Source organism: Plecotus auritus (assembly GCF_963455305.1).
Source record: "Plecotus auritus genome assembly, chromosome: 6".
Lineage (NCBI taxonomy): Eukaryota > Metazoa > Chordata > Mammalia > Chiroptera > Vespertilionidae > Plecotus > Plecotus auritus.
Window position 1 is genome coordinate 172,895,595 of NC_137773.1, and position 21,951 is coordinate 172,917,545.

Sequence of the window (21,951 nt, forward strand, 5' to 3'; positions counted from 1 at the left end):
CCAACGGTCTGAGGGACAGTGAACTGGCCCCTGTTTAAAAAGTTTGAGGACCCCTGAGTCAAGACTGTTTGTTATAGCCCCGGCTGGTATTTCTCAGTGGTTAGATCATTGGCCCAGGCACCGAAGGGTCCTGGGTTCAATTCCCAGTCAAGGGCACATACCTGGGTTGCAGGTTTGATCCCTGTCCCAATCAGGGTGAGTACGGGAGGCAACCAATGGATGTGTCTCTCTCACATCTATGTTCCTCCCACCCTCCCTCCCTCCCTCTCTGCCTCCCTTCCACTCTCTCAAAATCAATGGAAAAAATATCTTTGGGTGAGAATTAGCAAAAAAAAAGAAATAATAATAAAAAAAAGACTGCGTGGTATAGGCAGGAGTAAAGACACACAGGTCAGTGAAAGAAAACAAAGACCCCAGAAAGAGACCTATACAAATATGCTGAACTGACTTTTGATAGAAATGCAACAGAAATTCAGAAGAGGAAGGACAGCCTTTCCAACAAATGTGCCTGAAGTGATTAGAACCCACAGGCAAAAAATTGAACCCAAGTCTCTCACCTTATAAAAAAATGAACTCAGAACAGATCATAGTATTAATTGTAAAATGTAACACCACAAAATTTTTGTTAAAGAATAAAAAAAAGGTATTTGAAATCTAGTGCTAGATAAATGTTCTAGCACTTATCAAAGCACAATCAATGAGCCCTAGCCTGTTTTGCTCAGTGAATAGAGCATCAGCCTGTGGACTGAAGGGTCCCAGGTTCGATTCTGCTCATGGGCATGTAGCTCGGTTGCAGGCTCAATCCCTGGCCCTGGTCAGGGCGCATGTGGGGGGCAACCAATAGATGTGTCTCTCTCACATTGATGTTTCTCTCCCTGTCTCTCCCTCTCCCTCTCCCTTCCACTCTCTCTAAAAAAAGGAATGAAAAAATATCCTCTGGTGAGGATTACCACCACCACAACAAAAAGTACAATCAAGAAAAGGAAAAACTGATAAAAGACAAGGAGAAAATAATTGCAAACCATTTACCCAACAAAGGACTAACATCTAGAATATGTAAAGATTTCTCAAAACTCAACAGAAAAAAAAAAAAATCCTAACTGCAAGCAAAAGATACAAAGGGCCATCTCACTAAAAATATATAGCACATAAAAAGATGTTTAATATCCTTAGCCTTCAGGGAAATGCAAATTAAAACCATAATGAGACACCACTACGCACTTGGCAGAATGGCTAATATAAAAAACAGTGACAACCCTGAATGCTAGTGAGGATGCAGAGAAGCTGGATGACTTGCACGTTGCTGGTGAGAATGAAAGATGGTACGTGTACTCTGGAAAACAGTTTGGCAATTTTTTTAAAAAAGTAAATATACAACTTCCGTGAGACCCAGCTATTGCATGTCTGGGTATTTATCCCAGAGAAATGAAGACTTGTGTTTACACAAACTCTGTACACTGATGTTTATAGGAGCTTTATTCCTAGCAGCCAAAACCCAGGAACAACCCAGGTGTCCTTCAAAGGGTGAATGCTTGAACCAACGGGGGTATATCCACATCATGGAATATAAAAAAGAACAAACTATTTACGCAAGCAACAACCTGGGTGAAAATCCAGGGAATGAGAATTATGCTGACTGAAAAAGGTCAATTACAAAAGATCGCATATAAACGACCAAGTTTTAGAAATGAAGAACACACTAGTGGGCTAAGGAGGAGGTACGGATGGGAGAGAAGTAGGTGTGGCCGAACAAAGGCATCTTGAGGGGCCTTCCGGATGATGGAACTTTTCCGCATCGTGACTATACTAGTGTCGACATCCTGATTTTGCACTGTAGTTCTGCAAGATGTTAACATTGGAGAGATGTGGGTAGAGGGGATCGGGGCTCTCTGTGTGATTTCTTAAACTGCATGTAAATCCACAGTTATCCTATATGATAAAGAGCTAATATGCTAATTAGACCAAACAGCAGAACGACCGTCCGGACATCCTTCCGGCCAAATGTCCGGACGACTTTCCAGACAAAGCTGGGGCTGTGAGGGCCGAGACCCATGCACGAATTTTGTGCACTGGTCCTCTAGTCTCTAAATAAAAGGTTTAAGTTTAAAAAGTTAATCAAACTGACTCTACTTCAAATGTCTCTGGCATCTGAAAGAACTATTGCTTCCAAGAGTTTTCCGCTTGCTGTAATTTTGTTAGCAGCCCAAAGGTTAAGCTTGAGTGCTGCAAACATTTGGGAGAAATCTACCTAGCACCTTGGGCCAAAATATCTGCCAAAATAAACTTGCCTAAGAGAAATCCCATCCAGGGACATGTATTAGCTTACAAAATAACCGTTTAGCTGGCGTTGATATGTTCTTGCTAATATTGCATATTAATTGAGGGTTCTTTGTTTCATCATTATTAAATTCCCTACATTATTTATTTCCCTCCAAACAGCGACGAGGAATTTCTTTTCTATTTTAGTTTAAAAGATTCATCTGAAAAACACGAGTACATTGTCATTAATATTTAAACAGAAAGGCAAAGTTGCCATCTCAGCCCTCTCCCCAGAGAAAATCATTGTTGTCAGTTTGAAGTATTTCTTTCCGGATTTTTTTGTATTTCTAGAATATGCACAGTTTTGCAGGTGCGTGCTTTTACAGCTAGCATCATACTATTTAAACTGTTTTTCAAATTTCTCCCCCCCCCCCCAAATAAAATGTCTTGGAAATTTAGTTGTCAGTATATTTGATCTGATTTAACTCATTCTTTCCAGTTGCCTTGCGGTAGTCTGTGGTATGGATGTACCAGAGTCGAATCGTTTGCCTGTGGACACTTAAGAAGGTTCCAACTTTTGCTCTTGCAGGCAATGTAGCCACCAGTGACAATCCTTGCACACATCTGAGGCTATTTCAACAGGAGAGACACCCAGAAGTGGAAGTGGGCTTGGAAGGGATAGCCAGCATCGTTGACTGGCTGAACCACTCACTACCTGCTCCCCCTCATTTTCAATCGTCTCCTCTCCTCCTCCCACAACAAAGGCTAAAAAAGCTGGAAACTCACTTTGCTTACAGCTAGCGGTGGCCACGTGACCCAGTTGCAGCCAATTAAACATCAGCAAAAGAATGCGAAGTGCTCCCTAGGAATGTGTTTGCTTTCCAGGTAAAAGGGATATAGATGTGGTTGGCACTGTCCCATTTCCCTGCCCCGAAGGGGACTGTGGTATTCAGAGGGGTGGCAGCAACGTAAACGAAAGCCGGGACAATCAGGATGATGTCAGCCTTGACCGAGGAGCTGCTGAAACAAAGCCAGCAGTCGCCTACCTCCAGACTGCTTGCTACGTGCGAAAAATGAACTCCTATATGGGTATATGCTGCAGTGTAAATCTGGTTTTCGGTTACTTGTGGCCACATGATTCAGTGCTAAATTACTCTCTAAAAAGTCTGTACTCACTTTATTTATTCTCTCACAAAAAAATCTTTCAGAGCATCCATTCCCTAAAACTTTTATTTACTTTGGAGGTTGGCCACCATTTAAACGTGTAACCACGCTGATGCATGAAAATGTTTCATAGGAAGCGGAGCACCCCTTCATGCACGTCTTGGACATTTGGATTTCTTCTCTTATGACTTTCTTGTGTATATCCCTTGACCACGTTTTACTGTACTGTCTTGACTTTTTCTTATTGATTTGTAAGAGTCAATTTCCAGAGAGCAGAGCCGACGGAATTAAACTCTGGGGGAAATCTGTCTCTGCATCTTTACGCTACCAATCAAATCAAACACAACTAGGGAATCAATCTCCCCTGACAGGCCAAGGCCGACAGGGACAGTCCTGGCAGTCCTCTGGGATGGTGCCCCACCACATAGCAAAGTGTCGAGAAGTAATTCAATTCATGCAAAACACTACAGCCCATGCTTAGCACTTCCTTTGCAAATCTACCCCTAAAGCCAGGCTTACGAAACAGTGACACTAGGTGAAGCAGGTAGAGTCCTTAACTCATTTAACCTTCAGATCAACCCCAAGAGGCAGTCATTTTGATTCCTACTGTGCAGGATACATGATGAAAGTAAAACTTTTAAAACCAACAGTTTCTTCCCTGCCGCAAAAATTCACAACATTCCCCACATTTAAAAACAAAAATGATTAAGTGTTTGCCTGGAATTAAAACGATGTAAAACGCATTGTGCCTATCTAAGTACATCAGCATGCTTACGTGAGAAGCACTGCTAAACCTGTTTAGTGGTTTGTGGATCGGAAGAAGCTGTTCCAAAGTCTGGCTCCAAAGTTTATTGCCACACTGTAATTAACCAAAATTATTTCCATTTTTTTTTAAAAGCAAAAAAACTAAATCGAGTAGGATTTTAATGCTTCAGCAAAAAGAAGCTACTGGCTAGCTACCCCACCCCCAGAGCAAAGGGGTAAAGAATTCCTCTAATCAGTTAACAATCAACCAGTCCGACACTGAAAAACAAACAGAATGAGCTGTTAAAGATGATAAAAGGCTGTGGTGAAAAGCAATGTAAACAAGTAGAAGAGAACATGCACCATCCTGAGTATTTGGACACCGTTTGGATTTTGGATGGACTGACTCTACTTGAAAAAGCCCAGCAGCGAGAGGAAAAGAGAAAATTGAGGAGGTCCTGATCCCAGAGTCAGGTGCGGGCCAGCAGGAGGGCTGAGGTTCTGACAAATACTTCCTTGCTTTATGCCCCACCTCGCCTCTCAGAGCTGTGGATTCTCTCTCTGGCAAAGCATCACACAAAAACACTCAATCCACAGCGGGTGCGGGAGTACAGGCATCACACCTCCTTGATGCATTCTACTAAACCCTCCCAGGGGACACACCCAGCCCAGCGCCTGCAGGCCAGGCCCCCAAGCACTGACAGTCCTTAGGGCAGGAAGACCAGGCCACCTCGGTGCGGCCTGCTTGGGCTCCAAGGCTGAACATAGAGGCTCACCTGGTAGAAGTTTTTAGCCAGGTGGTAAGGCACAGAAAAATGCCTGGGGGTTGTTTGAATTCTCATTTTACATAAAAGAAAACAAGTCTGCAGACAGAATGTTTACAGTCTACGAAAGTGCAAATGGGTTGAACATTCCCCATCTGAGGGTACCTCTGGCTGTTTCTTGCATTTTCCCGGTGGGTTTGCCCAGGGGCCCCTCCTCAGAGAAAGGCAGTGGAGGGCTCCCCCACCCCACCCGGCTCCCTCAGAAGGGTTGCCCACCTCACCTCACTGGCACAGCAAGGGTGGTAACACTTGGAAAGAAATGGGACTCTTTCCCAAAGTCAGTGTGGCCAGGCCAGGCTTGCAGAGGGGAGGGGTCCTTCCTGCAGAGCCGCTCCTGACCTCCACCCAGGTGTTTGTTTGCTGGGGCATAGCAATAAGAAAGGGAGGCAAGCTTTCATCATCAGCACAAAACTAGCTCAATTCCTTGGCCCCTTCAGAATATCCTGTCCAAGCCTCAGGCCCGCTCATGAGAGGAACAGTAAGCAGGACATGTGAGAGAGGGGGACACCAAGTTTCAGAGAGGGGCCGAGACAAAAAGAAAAAAAAAGGGAGGAGGAAACGGAAGAGGGTGATGGGACCAAAATGTGGCAAAATCAAACCAGGTGCTGCAGCACAGTGCTGGCCCAGGGCTGCCTGCGTGCCTGCGTGAGCTGGGCCCCAAGTGAGCCCACGGAGGACCAGGCCTTGCAGGCTGGGGTCCCTGAGACCGCAAAGAGCAGAGAAGGGCGGATGGCTTAGCACTGCCTGGCACCGAGCCCCAACCAGCATTGCACAACCAACTACACACACACAGGCACACAGCCTCACTGTCTGGCGGACACATCCATACGGTACAGGCAGGCGCACACACAGCTTCCAAGTGTGAGAGTGCACACACCCCTACACCCTCCCTGTGCATGGACACAACATACTCAACCTGCCTGTTGAGTGGTGTAGGAACACAATCACACACTCAAACTCCATCAGGAGCGAACACACATACAACATCTCTGCAGGCTCCTGCACGTGCAGGCAAAGGTGTTTCTGTCTCTCTCCCACACACACCACACACACCACACACACCACCACCTCTTACGTACACACAAACCTCTACATAAGATACATACACAAACTCACAGCGCATTAGGAAAACATGCACTCACTCACACCCATCTTTACAACCTCTCAGCCGGAGTGTGCACACACAAGTTAGTGCACTCACACTCATAATCCATCAGGCACATCCACACACTCCCAACCTCTGTCTCGTGCACACACATCCTCCCAACCCCTCTGTCCAGTGCACACACAAAACCTACCAGGGCACACACTCACAGCCTGCCAGGAACACACACCCGCTCACAACTTCTCTGTCGGCTTGAGCACAAACACAAACTCACAGCCAGGCAGGGTCACCCCGCGCACTCTCCACCTCCTGCTGAGATGCACACACAACCGCACACGCTCTCGGCCCACGCAGGCACGCTCGGCCTATCTCGGCCGGCACACGCACACTCAAAGCCTCCCCTGCGGGCGCACCCCGCACCCCCGCACCCTCCCCAGGCCATGCCAGCGCCGGACAGCTAGCGCCGGCCGGCAAACTCCGGTGGTGCGGACTGTGCACTGCCCCGGTCCGCAGCGCCCGCGCCCCTCCTCACCTTTCTCGCTGGCGCCCCGCGCCCGGCCCTCGTCCTCCTTGGGGTTGGTCACCTGGGTGATGATGGCCGGGCCGTCCATGGGTGCGCGGCGTGGCGGCCGCCCACCGGCCCGGCCCCCCGCCTGCCGGGCGCGCGGGGGTGCAGCGCGGTGGGCGCGCGGGGCCGCGGGCCGGGGGGGCGCTCGCCGCCGCCGCCGCCTGGGCGCGCCCGCCGCCCGGCCCCGCGCTCGGGGAGAGGCGGCCCGCGCCCGCGCCCCAGTTCCCGCTGCCGCCGCTGGGCTCGAGCGGCCGCCGCCTCGTCACCATGAACCGTGGAGCCGCGCCCGGGAGAGCCGCGCACCGGGAGGCGGAGGGGAGGCCGGGCGCCGCGGGAAGCCGGAGCGGGCGAGGGGGAAGGAGCGAGCGCGGAGCGAGGGCGGGAGGGCGGGAGGAGGGAGGGACGGAGGAAGGGAACGAGGGAAAGAAGGGGGGCGGGCGGGCGAGTGGGTGTGTCCCGGCCCAGGGACCGGCCTCCACTGCCGCCGCCGGCTCTGCCCGCCAGCCCCGGGGGGAGAGGGGTGCGGGGTGAGATGGAGGCGGTGAGTGTGGGGCGGGCGGGCGGGGGGCGCGCGCGCAGGGGGTCCTGGGCAGATGAGTGAGGCGAAGGGTTGGGGTGTAGGGGATTCCAGAGAGGTTCTGGAGGTAGATGTGAGGGGCCTGGGCGTCAGAGGGTGTCAGGGGGCTGCAAAAATGAGTGGGGTGAGGGGTCTGGGGTGTGAGGGCTGTGGGGAGGGGTCTGGCAGACGAGTGGGGTGAGAGGAGTGGGGGGATAAGCAGGGCCTGTGGGTGCGTGGTGGAGTAGGAGGGGTGCGCGGTGCGGGGACCCGGGGACTCTGGGACCTGGAGGGATCGCATGGCTGCGGGGGTGAGGATGGGCCCTGGGGAGGGGTATCTACCCGGAAGAGGCAGGAGTATGGGGTAGAGTGTGGGATGGGGCTGGGGGTCCCGTGAGGGTGTTTGGAGGGAGATGCTGGGTGAGGGGCGTCCCAGTGAGGGAACCGAAGAGCAGGGACGTGGACGGGAGCGCCCGGGTGTGCGGGTGTAGAGGCTGCTGAGGAGTGGTGCCTACACCGAGGCGTCTGTGGAGGGGTCCCGGGCGCTGGTGTGCGGAGGAACCCAGGGTTACGGGGGGTTAGGAAAGGCCCGGGGATGAGGAAACCAGGAGTGAGCGGGCGTCAGGATGGGGGCGTCTGTGGACCGGGCTGGAGGCTCCAGGCGTGGGGTGCTGGCGGAATCCGCATCATCTTTGTGCCCCAGAGTCCGCGTGCGGGGCCCTCGAGGATCAACCTCCTGGCACGTGGTGGTGTCCCTTCGAGGGGGGCCTGGGCAATGGGAATTTCCGGGTGCTCTACTGAAAGGGGTCCCCCCCGACCGAGGGTTGGGGAGAGGAAGGGGCCTGTGGCGGGCCGAGCGGGGCAGGAACTGTGCTTCTGAAGCGCCGCCGGCCACTGTCAAGCCTGCGGCGACGGCTCGAGCACGAGCTCGACGGAAAGAGCCCCTTCTTCGGCCCGGAGAGTGGGAGCCCTTCCGTGCCCGCGCCTCCACGTTCCAACTTGGAAGCCTCACAAGCAGCTTTGTAAACCAGGGGGCGGGGCGGTGCCGCAGGGGCGGGCCTGGGGGCGGGGCGGGCGTACTCGCGCGCGCTTCCCGCCAATCAGGAGGGCTTGGGCGGGGCTGCGGGGCGTGACGTATGGGCCAGGCGGAGTGGGCGGGCTGCCGCTCAAGCGCCCAAGTGCGGGGCGCTGCGTTGCGCGCGCACTCCAGGCCTTGTAGGCTCGCCCAGGCTTGTTGTGCCCTAAACTAAAGAAGCGAGGCCATGGGACCTTTCTCCTGCACATACACTGGAGCTTGGATTTGGGTGCAGCCAGGTCGAGTGCTCACGGGGGAACCAGCGAGCCTCTCCAAAAATGTATTGTACATTTAAGGAAGCGCGCTTCTGCGGGGGTCGGGTGGGGCGGCCGGCAGGCCTGTCTGGTCTCTGCACCAGGTGTAGCCCAGCGAGGGTCCTGTGGGAGACAGCCCTGGGACAGGGCTCCTGTGGCTGAAGCAGGGGAGAGCACTTCAGGGGGTAGCTGCTCTAAGAGGTAGCTAGGCGAGCAGGGGGTGGGTTGTCCCCGAAGCCAGACCTTAGGTGACATCCTGGTTGTGTGCGAGGCGGGGAGGAAGGGTCTTGGTGTCAGTTGCCTTGGCATGAGCGTTTCTAACTGCACCTTTGGGACCCAGTGTATAGCCTGGGGCAGTTGGGCCATGAAGGTTGAGGAGAAGTGCTTTCTGGTTAGGAAGGCAAGACCTAGTTAAGTAGTCCAGACCCCAGGACATGCCCTGCCTAACCTTCCCAAGTACAGACCAGATTAGGGCCCCTATGTCCCTATTTCTGATGCTCTTCACATCTGTTATAAGGGTGGGTATGGCTGGGCCAGAGCCTGACGAATTAAAATGTTCTCTGAATTCTATTTTAGAAAACCACTGAATTCTAAGGGGTCAGAGAGGGATTTTCCAGAGATAGCTGTGTGGGGAGATATGGTTCCTCAGATAATTCCTAAGTGTATAACCACAAAGATCAGCATCCCTGCTACCTGGCTGACACAGCACCCCATTAGCCAGGGCAAGGTGATGGGAGCATTTGGACTCACTGATCCACAGCCTGAGGCCTGATTTATTTCGGGTAGGGGACTCTTGGAGGTTTTGTTCACTTAGCTGAGGCTGGGAAGGAGCTCAGAGCTCAGGGTACAGGGCCAAAGGAAGTGGTTTTCATTACAGATTCTCTACTGGCCTTTCCTCTAATAACTAGGGGCCCAGTGCATGAATTCGTGCACCTTGAAAGGAACTGTGGGCCATGAGACTGCGGTGGGCACAGGAATGGGTCTCAGCCCATCCTCTGTGCTCCCACCCAGCCCCTCCTGCCACAGCCCCTGGTCCCCTGTCTGCCAGCAGCTCCGCTCCCGCCGCCACCGCTCCCACCCACTAATGGTGTGGAGCGATTGGGGCCGGTGCCGGCAACGGGTGCGAGTGGGGCTGGTGCCATAAGCGGGTGCAAGCTGTGGCTGCTGCCCCGATCACCCCTCAGGAGCATGGGGAGGTGGAGAAGCCATCAGGGGCAATCGGGGCTGACGGCCGCCTCTCGCACCTGCTGATAGCTCCAAGCAATCGGGCCGGCACAGGCAGTGGGTGCGAGCAGGGCCGGAGTGAAGAATTTTCAGTAACTACCAGAGGCTTGCCCTGCTGACAGTGACTGGCGCCCTGCCTTGGTCTGGCACCCCCCACTCCCCTCTGTTCACCTGCTCCACCATCCCACCACAGCTGACGCCCGTCATGTTCTGCACTCTGCTGCCTGCTGCTGACGCCCACATGTTCCGCGCGTGCCCCCTGGTGGTCAGCGCACACATAGCGATTGGTTGTTCGGTTGTTCCGCTGTTCGGTCTATTTGCATATTAGCCTTTTATTATATAGGATGACTCCCAGGACTCTCCAGTAACAATTTTCCCTTACCTGCATCCTCTATCCTCAGCTTTCTGAGATCACCTCAGAACAAACAAACACAAAACAAATCACACACACAAACACCCAAGTGTTTGTCTCAGGCTCAAGCAACAAAACAGCTTGCTATCTTTTAAGTCCTTCTTCCCCTTCTCCTCCATATTCAGTTCATTTAAAGTTTCAATTTATTCCATAAATAGTAATAGACATAAAAAACGCAGTCCTATCATTTAACCAATCTATTTCCCTCTGTTTCTCCCTGCCCTTGCCTAGATGTTGACATAATTTTTATGTAGCTATTAAAGCATTTTTCCATGTGGTGACATAATCATTATGACTGCCATTAAAATGATTGCTTAATACCTAGATAATATAGTATCTTGGTTTTACAGATAAAGGAGAGATTCAAGAATTGCTATTGGGACAACTGACTGGCCACGAGGAGAAAATCTATATTTACCTCGGATAGATCAAATTGTTAAATATACAAAACTCATACGTAAGGAAGTAAATACACCAGAACAAATATGAGTAAATGCCTTTTTGATCTTGGATGGGAAAGGCCTAAGAGTGACAAAAACTCCAGAATCGACAAATGTAAATTTGGCTACCTTTGTTCATTAAACATTTACCGAGTGCTCGTCATGTGCTGGGTTCTGGTCTAGACCCAGGCTCTCAGAGTGTCCGAAAGCAGGTTTTGGGAGCTGGGCCGTCACACTCTCGCATGTCAGATCTAGCCAGGGCTGCCCTGAGGGCCTTCAGCCCCAGGCACTTGGGGTTCCCTGGGAAAGAAAGCAGAGCAGCCCCAGTGACCTGGGACAGGTGCCAACCACTGAAGGCCAAGGCACATCAAACCTCCGAGAGGGAGCCCCAGAAACAGTACAGGGGAGCTTAGGGGTCTGTCTCTGGGTTTGCCCTTCTCAGCCTGTCCCAGCTCTGCTCTCCCTCTCTGACTCGCTCCCCTCCAGGCTCCATTCTTTTTCTTTTTATTTTTTTTATTGATTAAGGTATTACATGTGCAGGCTCCATTCTTGGTCTGCCTTTTCTCCGTAGGTAGAAGTGCAAAACAACGCAAACCAGCTTACGCAACACAGGGGACTATCTTGACACATGAATCCAAACCGGGTGCCCTGCCTGGGCTGGAGGGGTCCGGGAGCAGTGCCCCTGAAGCGAGGAGCTGGAGGGCCCTAGAAGGAGGCTGTCAACTCCAGCTGCCCCTCCCGTGACTGGAAGACCAAGGTGGTGTTAGGAAAGCCAGAGGGCTTCCTTATGTCCCAAGACGCCCTGTCTGGTCTTCCCCACTCAGATGCCCACGACATCATTCTTAAGGGCTTCCCGACAGCTATTCCTTTTGCTCTCGACACCCATGCTCCCATGACGTCCTGATTCCTCCTTTCCAAGACTCCCTCTCCCATCACACCTCGGTCCCTCCAACCAAATGCCTCTGTCCACTGACACCGGGGGCTTCCTAGGCATCGTTTCCCTTTGCCCTTATCCCCAGGGATGCTTTCTAACGGGCCCCACGTGGGACATGTGTAAGGCATCCTTCCCGCCTAGAGACACTTCACTCCCAAGTAATAGGCCCCTAATGGACCAGTGGTCCAGCAGGTGTAGCCTGCCCCCTGGTGGCCCCCGTGTTGTGAGGTCCTATTTATGTGCCCAATGGGATAGAAAGCTGGCTCCTGTCCCCTCCAGCTCCCTGCGGTTTACCATAGCCAGATTGGCCTCACTCATGTCCTTGACCTCACCTAGCGATTTTGATTTGCACTCCTGTTCAGCTTCCCCCAGGGTATTAACAGAAATCCCTCAGGCATGTGAGGGTCTGTGTGCTTGTCTGGAGGGTAGAGAGGAGGGAATTGATATGCCCCACTTGGCAGCCAGTCTGGGGGTCGGGATGGAGTGGCAGAGTTGATGCTGGCTGCTGGGGAGGAGAGACGGGAGGTCAGCCGGGGTCCTGAGCACAGAGGAAAGGATGCCCGGAATAAAGTTGTCCAGGAAGCACTGGGGGAGTTTGAGAGCAAGGCACAGCATGGTCTGGGACAGACTCTGGGGCCTTGGGCTGAGATGTTACATCCTCAGGGTACCTGAATCCAAGAAGCCTTCCTAGAGGGAGATGCCCCTGTCACTTCCCTCTAACTCCAAAATCCAAGACCTGTCCTGCCCAGAGAACTTGGGTAGAAGTAGGGGACACCGTCTCAGGTCCTTCCTCGGAGCCCTGGGTGGGGACAGGACATGGCCCCACCCTAAAACCCTGTTACAAAGGAAGAGCCACTGGAGCAGGGCGGGGAGGGCTCCGTGTGTCCTCAGCCCATTGGCAGGAGGGGCTTTGGCTCCTGAATGGAGCAGAGAGTCAGAGAGTCCCAAAATGATTTGGTGACTCTAGAGCAGGGGTGGGCAAACTTTTTGACTCGAGGGCCACCATGGGTTCTTAAACTGGACCGAAGGGCCCGAAGGGCCGGAACAAAAGCATGGATGGAGTGTTTGTGTGAACTAATATAAATTCAAAGTAAAGGAGCGGAGGGGAGAGCAAGAGAACCGGATAGAACAGCCGGATCCGGCCCGCGGGCCGTAGTTTGCCCAAGGCTGCTCTAGAGCCAGTGAGCCCCTTGAGGTGCAACCCCACATGTCGACGGATTGCCCCATTGATACCTCTCCTATGTCCCAGGGCACAAGGTGTCACCTGGCCAGGCTGGTGTCTGGCCTCTCACCCAGGTTCCCCAGGCCCTGGGCTCTGGCCCAGCCACGGGTACTCCCTTCATCCCCTGACCTGTGCTTGCAGAGCTGACTCGGACAGACCCAGACATGCCCATAGCCCGTGACGTGCACTCTCTCACAGGCAGGTCTGGTCACAGATGTGCATCTTGGCACACACAGGTACAAGCTGCCTTGTGCACAGGATCAAGTGCAAGCCGGGGCACAGTGCACACGTGACAAGGAGGTCTGCCCAGGCTGGTTTCTCCCGCCTTGGCACTGCGAGGTTCTCCCTCCTCCCCCACCGACTGGCATCCACGTCCCAGCCCTGCCAAGCACTTGAGCCCTGCCTCCCACCCTTCTGGTCTCCTGGGACTCTCCTCATGGACATGGTCACAGTGAGAGCAAAGGAGCCTGCTGGCGATTTCTATTTTTCCACAAACTTCCCCAGAGGCCTAGGTGGAGAGAGAGCTGGGCTCTCTCTTTTGGAACTGGGGGAGGGGAGGGTACAAGGAGAAAAAGTAATCTTAATAAATCAGCTCGTCCATTTCTGCACCACCACCCCGCCCCCCCCCCGCCCTGTCCCCAACACCTCACTGTCCCCAACACCTCACTCATTCGCACCTGCTGTGCTTTGTCCTACACACACACACACACACACACACACACACACACACACACGTCCCCAACGCAGCACTGAAGCCGATTCTCAGATGGGTCTTGACCCCAAAGACCCACCACTGTCTACCCAGCCCTGCTCTGGTGCTAACATGGCATGGAGGCACTTCCTGTGCCCCACATCTGCCGGCTGGGCTGGGGTGGGTGGAGGGGGAGGTGTGTGGGGACCCAGGGCTGAGGAGGCCCCATCTCCACTGGCAGAGGCCACACGCAAGGGCTTCCTCTCTCTGGGCCTTGCTTTTCCAGCAGGAACACGCAGGTGGTCGGTGGCCCAGAAGGGGGCGCCTGTCCTGGTCTGAGCTTGGAGATGGGACTGAGGAAGTAAAATGTTCGGACATGTGGAACCATTCGAACTATGAACGCAAAATGTTCGTGAGAAATGAAGACACTTGCCACGTGGATTTGGCCAGACTTGGAGAATTCACAAAGCTCCGTGACACTGACGGTTTCTGTAAGTCCCGGAGAGCTCCTGGCAGGGGAATGAAGGTGCGGCCGTTTCACCCATGCTGCTTGCTTACAGTATGCCAACCTCTGACTGGGCACCACCTTCTCCCACAGATACAAGGGGTGGAGACTCTCTTGGGGAAGGACCAGGGCTCTCGCCCGCCCCTCCCCCGCCAAGGCCTCACAGGGATCCAGCTCAGCCCCTGGAGAAACTCACCCCCTGGGCACTCCTGGCCAGCACTCCCATTGTCCCAGGATAAGGCATTGGTCATGCTGTGTCTCAGCTGTCTCTTCCCTCACTGTTTCTCTTTGGACCTAAACACCTGTCCTCCTGCAAGCAACTCACTCATTTTCCCAAGTCCTAATTTCAGTTCTGGAGAGAGAGAGAAATCTGCTTGGCTTAGTTCATTACCGTCGTTCAAGTTCCTGTGGTTGTATAAAATATTACTCTAAAACTTAGTGACTTAAAAAAAAGCAACGCCTGGTTGGCATGGCTCAGTGGTTGAGCACAGAGCTGTGAACCAGGAGGTCACACTCAGTTCGATTCCCAGTCAGGGCACATGTCCGGTTGCATGCTCGATCCCCCATGTGGGGCCTGTGGGAGGCAGCCGATCAATGATTCTCAGCATTGATGTTTCTCTCTGAAATCAATTAAAATATTTTTTAAAAAATCAACCAAAAGAGATGCATATGACCTGCCATCTGGACAGGACACGGTAGGAACGGCTCATCTCTGCTTCACATGGTGTCCCCTGAGCCCCTTGAAGACAGCAGAGCGGGGGGCTGGTCTCATCCGAAGACTCACTTTCTCAATCACAGTGGGTGCTGGCTGTGCCCTGAGACCTCGGTTGGGGTGCTGGCTGGAAGACCCCCACATGCTCGTAGCAGCTGTGCCTTTTATTTACTGTCCTCCGATGTTTCGACATCTTGGGGCCTTGCCGGCTCTTGCTGGAGTGGCTGCCCCTCCCAGGCGAGGCAAGCTCGTTCCTAGAGATAGCAAACTGCCTGCGAGCACGTCTCACCTTGCAGGCCAGCCAGCCCCCACTGCGCCTCCGCGAGGCTCTCCCACTGCAGGCCACTATTCCTTGTCCCTAGTCACCTCCGGGCCCCGTGCCAGCCAGCCAGGGACAGTCCCTGCACCCCCGAGGCCACTGGAGTTATCCAAACCAGCCAATCCTAAGCCTGCTCACCCTGCCTCACCCATTCCTTTCTGTGGAAACCACACTGAAGTCTCTTGACAGTTTCCCTTTCTCCCTCTGCCTCCTGACCTAGATTGGAGCTTCCCCGTGTGGCCCCCAAGGCATGGTGTGCCCCCTTCTCTCGGGAACTCTGAGTAGAGCACACTCTCTGCCTAGTGGCACTTGTCTCCTGTCTATGGGCCTTTCTGTTCCTGAATAACAAGAAAATCTGTGTTTTGAAATAGCGGTCTCTCCAGTGGCTTGGGCTTCCTCACGCTATGGAGGCTGGGTAGCCAGGGCGAGCATCCCCAGAGCAAGAGAGAGAATGTCGTCACATTTTATGACCTGGTCTCAGTTACCCTGTGCCACTGGGACTGCATTCTGCCAAAGGGTGGCTGTTTGCAGGGTGGGGTGGGGAGGGAGAGGGTGCAGCTGGGACGTGCAGGTAGAGAGAAGTCCTCATGCATGGGCATGGACGCCACGTGGCTGGGGAGGAGGCGGGCGGCTCTGGACCAGAGGCCTGGGCTTGGTCACGCTCCAGTGCGTAGGTTCAGGGACTCTGATCATTTTAAGTGTGACCTGGTCTGCCAGCCTGTGTTTCTTTGTTGCTTCCTGGTTTGGACTGGATGGAGGGAAGAAAACCCAGCCAGCACACAGCATGTGGGCCTCCACTGTTGTCTTGCTCCACCGGTGTCAGACACGGGCCTGCCCTGGTCCCCTAGGCTGTGGGTGGGTGGTGGCGTTTCCAGAGGCGGAAAGATTGCCCCTCTCGGCCCCCACGCTTGGGGAAGAGGCTAATGCAGCGGAGGCGCGTCAAGCACTGCCATGGGACGGCCTCCACCATCCTCACAGCCTCTCTGTGCGATGGAGATCAATGCTGCCTCTTTACAGATGCGAAAACAGGCTCAGCGCGGGTGCGAGGTGCGCTCAGTCACACAGCCAGAGCGCAGAGCTCAGAGGGCAATGGATGCAGCCGTGTCTGGGGCTCCTTCCCGCCCAGGAAGCAGCTGCTCAAGGTTTCAGGGCAAGTCCTTGGCTGGAATTGTTTCCAGATCTTGAAACAATCTGAGCTCCGCCATTCTTGCACACTGTGCCTAAAGCAGGGTGGCTCAGGAAAATGACGGTACCTAATTTATTTGAAGCAGGGATGGCATTGGCAGAAATCTGGACAAGTATTCTGGGATTAACATAATCATTACCAGCACCTCCTCGGCCTGAGTGCAGATGTGTTTATCTGGGCTGAGCAGGGCATGGCCAGGGGCTGAGATGGGCACTTTTTCTGTGCTCTGGTGATGAGGCGTGAGAGCCACGATGTACTAGGTCCGAGCTCACTAGACCCTTAATTCTTCAGGAAGCTAAACGCATACCTCCAGACTGCCTATCCGTTGGACTGTTCCCAGAGAGAAAGGAGGAGACAGAGAGAAATGGCAAGAGAGTAAGACGCAGTCCCAAAGTTATGTCACACGTCGCGACTCTCTTGCATATGCTGTTCTCTCTGCCGAGACGCTGTTCCCCTCTCTTCACCTTGGGGCGCCTCTCCGGCTCCCGGGGCCCACTCGCAGGCAGCTTCCTCCTCTGAGCTCGGTCCTCCTGGGCTGTGCCCGCCCTTGGCCTTTGGGCTTACTCATCGGGAAAGGGCAATTGCAGGGTGAGCAGGCAGAGGTGGCATAAACGGCCCCTGGATCAGTCTCAAAACGGATGGAAGCCATCCTAGCCCTGGCAGAGTGGGCGGCACCCTCGGGTGAGACCTGGTTTCTCTTCCTCCTTGGAAAAGCTGGCTGTGCCAGGAACGTTTCCCTTCCCAGCACTGAAACACGCTTCTCCCTTCAGAACTCAATTCAACTTCAAAGTTTCTTTTTTCACCGGCCGGCATAGGTTGAGTGTTGATTTATGAACCAGGAGGTCACGGTTCAATTCCCAGTCGGGGTACATGCCCAGGTTGTGGGCTCGATCTCCAGCGTGGGGCATGCAGGAGGCAGCCAATCAATGATTCTTATCATTGATGTTTCTATCTCCCTCTCCCTCTCCCTTCCTCTCTGAAATCAATACAAATATATTTAAAAAAAAATAAAAAAATAAAGTTTCTTTTTTCCCCTTTATGTATACAGACACATCTTTTCCTGCCGTGGGGTTCTGAAAGATGATTAGCTACCCCTCTGGAGCTGTGTAAGGCTGAGATCAGAAACTGGGGAGGCAAGATTGCTTGAGCCTCTCCAAGACAGCTAACGAAATGCAGGCTCTCCGCCCGGGGAGACTGTCTGGACCACAACCGCTTTTCTTCATCTCCCAGGCCTGGGGCTGCGTTCAGATGGAAACTGCTTAATGACCAAATTGATGATTTCTATCAGGGCTGTCTCTACAGCTGCCTTGTTGGTGCTAAGCTGGTTTTAAAGTTCCAGGTGCAGCCAAGGATGCCCCAGCAGTGGCAAGGTTGTCATCAGCGACGCCTCACTCAAAATCAACTGAGGAAAATGGGTCTAAACCAGATAATACAAACCGGTTGTGTTACATGTGCCCTTACTGGGGATTGAACCTGCAACCTTAGCGTATCGGGATGATGCTGTAGCCAACGGAGCTATCCGTCAGGGCTGTAGCATTACTGATAACATTAACTTCGATGCCCTGGTTAAGGCAGCTTCTCTGAGGCTTGTCCACTGTAAATTTCGTGCCTTTGTGTGTCCCCTTCCTAATTGAAGAGCATTTCGTGGGGAGGTGCTTTGAGACAGTGTCAATATTGTTAGTCTCATCAAATGTTTACCTTCCAGGCTCAGCGTCTGTTGGGGACGCTTGCCCGAATCAGTTTCTGCTGTCAGCTTCCCGGTCCGATCCGTGGGAGTCCGTTCACGCTGGCTTTTGTGTGCGTTTGGGAGATCCCCATTATTCTTTGAGCTCTTGCTCACTGTTTAGTATAGTGAGCTCATCTTGTCCATTCTCGGCACGAGTCCTGAAAACAGTCACTTATTTAAGGAGGCTTGGTTATTTTGGGGGGAGAATGGTGTTTACAAACCAAGATCTGGGTGCTAGACATGCTCACTAGTATTGGGCTGTTATTGATCCTCGGTTCATTCAGTGGACACAGAATAAATTTCTATCTATCTATCTATCTATCTATCTATCTATCTATCATCTATCTATGTCATCTATCTCTTCTATCTTCTCATACCATGAGTTTGTAGTTATTCCTCCAATTTCTGTCTAACACTACACGATTCATTATAGCCTCCCCTCTTCCCATCCTTGGAAACCTCCTTCTCCTACAGTGAGAAACTTGACTCCCAGTACCCACGGCATATTTGTATACCTAAGAACCGAACACCCAGAGTGCAGCTTCAGAATTGCCAACCCATTCCACTGCAAAATCCAACCCACGGAGTGGGAGGTCAGTATTTGTTTATGGTTCTCTTTGTCTTTTGTCAAAATACTTCATTCAAATGTGACTTGGGTTAGTTCTTCCACCCCCTAATGAGGGTCATTTTTTTTTTTTCTGTCTGTATTCTATTTTAGGGTTTCCTCCCATTCTTGTTGATTCTTGTTCAGGTTCGTGGAACGTTAATGTGGTCCCTGAAGTCAGAACTAGACAGAAGGGTGTACTCAGAGAAGTAGCACTCGCCCATGCTGGGTGCCTCACCTCTAAGCCCACACCCGCTCCACCCTGCTTCTCCCCTAGCATTTAGGTCATCACTCCCATTCCCTTCTGGTTTAGCCTTCTGGCTTTGTTTTTCTTGTTCCGTACAAATAGAAGATACACGTAAACAGTATATTACTGTTTCTCACTGCCTACATGAAAGGTGGCATGCAATAGATACCCATTTGTACCTTTCTTTTCCCCGTAACAATATAGCCTTCAAACCACGCTCGCTAGAGGGTGATATATTGTGCATGGTAATTCCATTTGGACAGAAAAGGCAATGAAATATGTTCCGCTCTTACTGTCTTGCATACAGACAATCCCAGAGGGCATTTTACAAATTGACAGTCAATAAACCACTCCACCCGGGGGAGAAATAGAGGAAATTCCAAGACGAAATGTTAATATCCACGACACAGAGGTCTCGTGATAAAAAAATAAAGAAAAGAAATATTCCAGCTGATGAAATGGGGGAATTTAGCAAAGAAAGAATTTGGGGGGTAATTCTAGTTCTAGAATGATAGAAACCAAGATCTTCTACATTGTTAAAAGGCAACATTCAGGAACTCTTCAGAGAATAACACAGCTTTTCTCTGTTACATAGGGTTTGGCACATGGCATAGGATCAATGGGAAATGGATTTGAAAAAGGAAAGTGTATTAAGCTGAGTGCTGTTCCTCAAATAAATTAAATGGATGCATCTGTGTCTGTCCTGGCATTTATCGCACTATTTTAAACTTGGGGAGCCCAAAGAATCAGCAGACATAATACTGTGGCAGATACTATTTTGGATGTATGTATGATGCAATCATTTCATTGTCCCTGTTTGGTTTACAATTTTTTTTCTGGAATTGCCACTGTTTCTAACTGGAGTTATTAGTTACCCTTAAAAAATTTCTTGCCGAAACCGGTTTGGCTCAGTGGATAGAGCGTCGGCCTGCGGACTGAGGGGTCCCAGGTTCGATTCCGGTCAAGGGCATGTACCTTGGTTGCGGGCACATCCCCAGTGGGGGGTGTGCGGGAGGCAGCTGATCGATGTTTCTCTCTCATCGATGTTTCTAACTCTCTATCCCTCTCCCTTCCTCTCTGTAAAATGTCAATAAAATAGATTTTAAAAAAAATTTCTTAAATAACAAGGCATCCTGCCTCACCCCCTGCAGATATCTAACACAACACATGGGCACATTTCTGGTGGCAAAATGCTGGTGTTTTAAGTCAGTATGCCACAGTTCAAGGTCATATATTTAAGATAGAACAATACTAATTTTCAGAAAATTTTAGGATAAACCTGAGTAAAGAGACTTAGGCTCAATGAAGTGCTTTCAACTCAGGGGCTCAGAGCCTACAGTTAAGCATTCATACATGTATACATACATACATAGATGAACACAGACATGGAACATAATCTATGCTAAACAGCTTAGAATCAAAGTAGATCTCTGTTGCCTTTATAGGATTATTTAAAATTCAGATGTTTCTAGTAACTGCAATGGCACTGCAGAGAAAATGCTGCCAAGAGACACCTATCGACTTAGTAGCATTTCCCTCATCGTAACCTGGGGGTTAAGAGTGGTCTCCTTGACATGATAGAGATTTGGAGGGCCTGAGAATGGCCCCATTTCTCTATGATCTGTTCATCATAATTCTCAGTTTTTCCATAATTCTGCAACTTGAAATGAATGCCCAGTTACAACACTGCTTTTATAAATTGATGGTGGAAGTAGTTTTTTGTTCTTTTAAAAGGCACTTGCCTTCTTGTCTTTTCCCACTAATCGCCTAACTTAATTTCTTGATTAGTGTTGCCTCGCAGCGCTACTTCACTGACGTGTGAGGGAGTTCCATGTTCTGTTCCCATAAACACCAAGAAATACCCACGTGCTTTCAAAGCAGTTGTCGGGAAGGCTGCCCGACATGTCCTGACCACCAGGGGACAGCCGGGAGCCGGATGATTTGATTCCTCCCCGAGCACTTCAGACTCTTGATGGCGAAGTTGCTGGTGCTGCCCTCACCTCGGGCCTTCCCCTCCAGCACGAGAGTTGGCAGAGCGCTACTGCCATTCCAGTCACCTGCGAGGGAGATCCTGGCTCTGCCTGTCATGCCTCACCTCACCCCGTGCCTCCTGGCTCCTGCACTCTGGCCTCTGGGCTTTTCTCAGTATCTTGAACAATCTAGGCTCCCACCTGCTACCGAGGCCTTTGCACATCTGTTCCCTCTGCCTGGAATGCTGTCCCCTCCTTTTTCACCTACTTATTTCTCCTTCTCGAGCATCTCTGTTCCTAGGGAAGCCTTCACTGATCTCCCAGAAGAGGCAAACCCTGCCATTTTGTGCCCTTATCACACTCTTGGTATGATTATTTGCATGATTATATGTATGATTACTATTAGTAACCCTAGTTACACAGCCTTGGGGGCTGAAGGCTGGGAAGGTACCCTGGAAGGCCCTGAGCCCTCCCTGGGTAGATGCACTTCCACACCCAAACTCATAAGAAACTCATGTGCTGATCCAGGCTGTCCTACAGTGAGAACTGTGAAACTCATATGCTGATCTAGGATGTCCTACAGTGAGAGTTGTGAAACTCATGGGCTGATCCAGGATGTCCTACAGTGAGAACTGTGAAACTCATGGGCTGATTCAGGATGTCCTACAGTGATAACTGTGAAACTCATGGGCTGATCCAGGATGTCCTACAGTGAGAGCTGTGAAACTCATGGGAGATCCAGGATGTCCTACAGTGTTAACTGTGAGACTCATGGGCTGATCCAGGATGTCCTACAGTGAGAGCTGTGAAACTCATGGGCTGATCCAGGATGTCCTACAGTGAGAGCTGTGAAACTCATGTTGCTGATCCAGGATGTCCTACAGTGGTAACTGTGAAACTCATGGGCTGATCCAGAATGTCCTATAGTGAGAGCTGTGAAACTCATGGGCTGATCCAGGATGTCCTACAGTGAGAGCTGTGAAACTCATGGGCTGATCTAGGATGTCCTACAGTGAGAGCTGTGAAACTCATGTGCTGATCCAGGATGTCCTACAGTGAGAACTGTGAAACTCATGGGCTGAACTAGGATGTCCTACAGTGAGAGCTGTGAAACTCATGGGCTGATCCAGGATGTCCTACAGTGAGAGTTGTGAAACTCATGGGCTGATCCAGGATGTCCTACAGTGAGAGCTGTGAAACTCATGGGCTG

General features: G+C 51.8%; 1 protein-coding gene across 2 annotated transcripts in view; it reads right to left on the reverse strand.

The window, feature by feature from the left end:
* The window catches only part of CTDSPL (CTD small phosphatase like), a 111,557-nt gene extending 104,774 nt beyond the window's left edge, over positions 1-6,783 (reverse strand). For both annotated transcript variants that reach the window (XM_080675664.1, XM_080675667.1), the window contains exon 1: positions 6,629-6,783. In XM_080675664.1, coding sequence (XP_080531790.1) covers positions 6,629-6,707 — 79 coding nt within the window. In that variant the 5' untranslated portion in view covers positions 6,708-6,783. The remainder of the gene's footprint in view (positions 1-6,628) is intronic.
* Between the last annotated feature and the right edge of the window lie 15,168 nt (positions 6,784-21,951).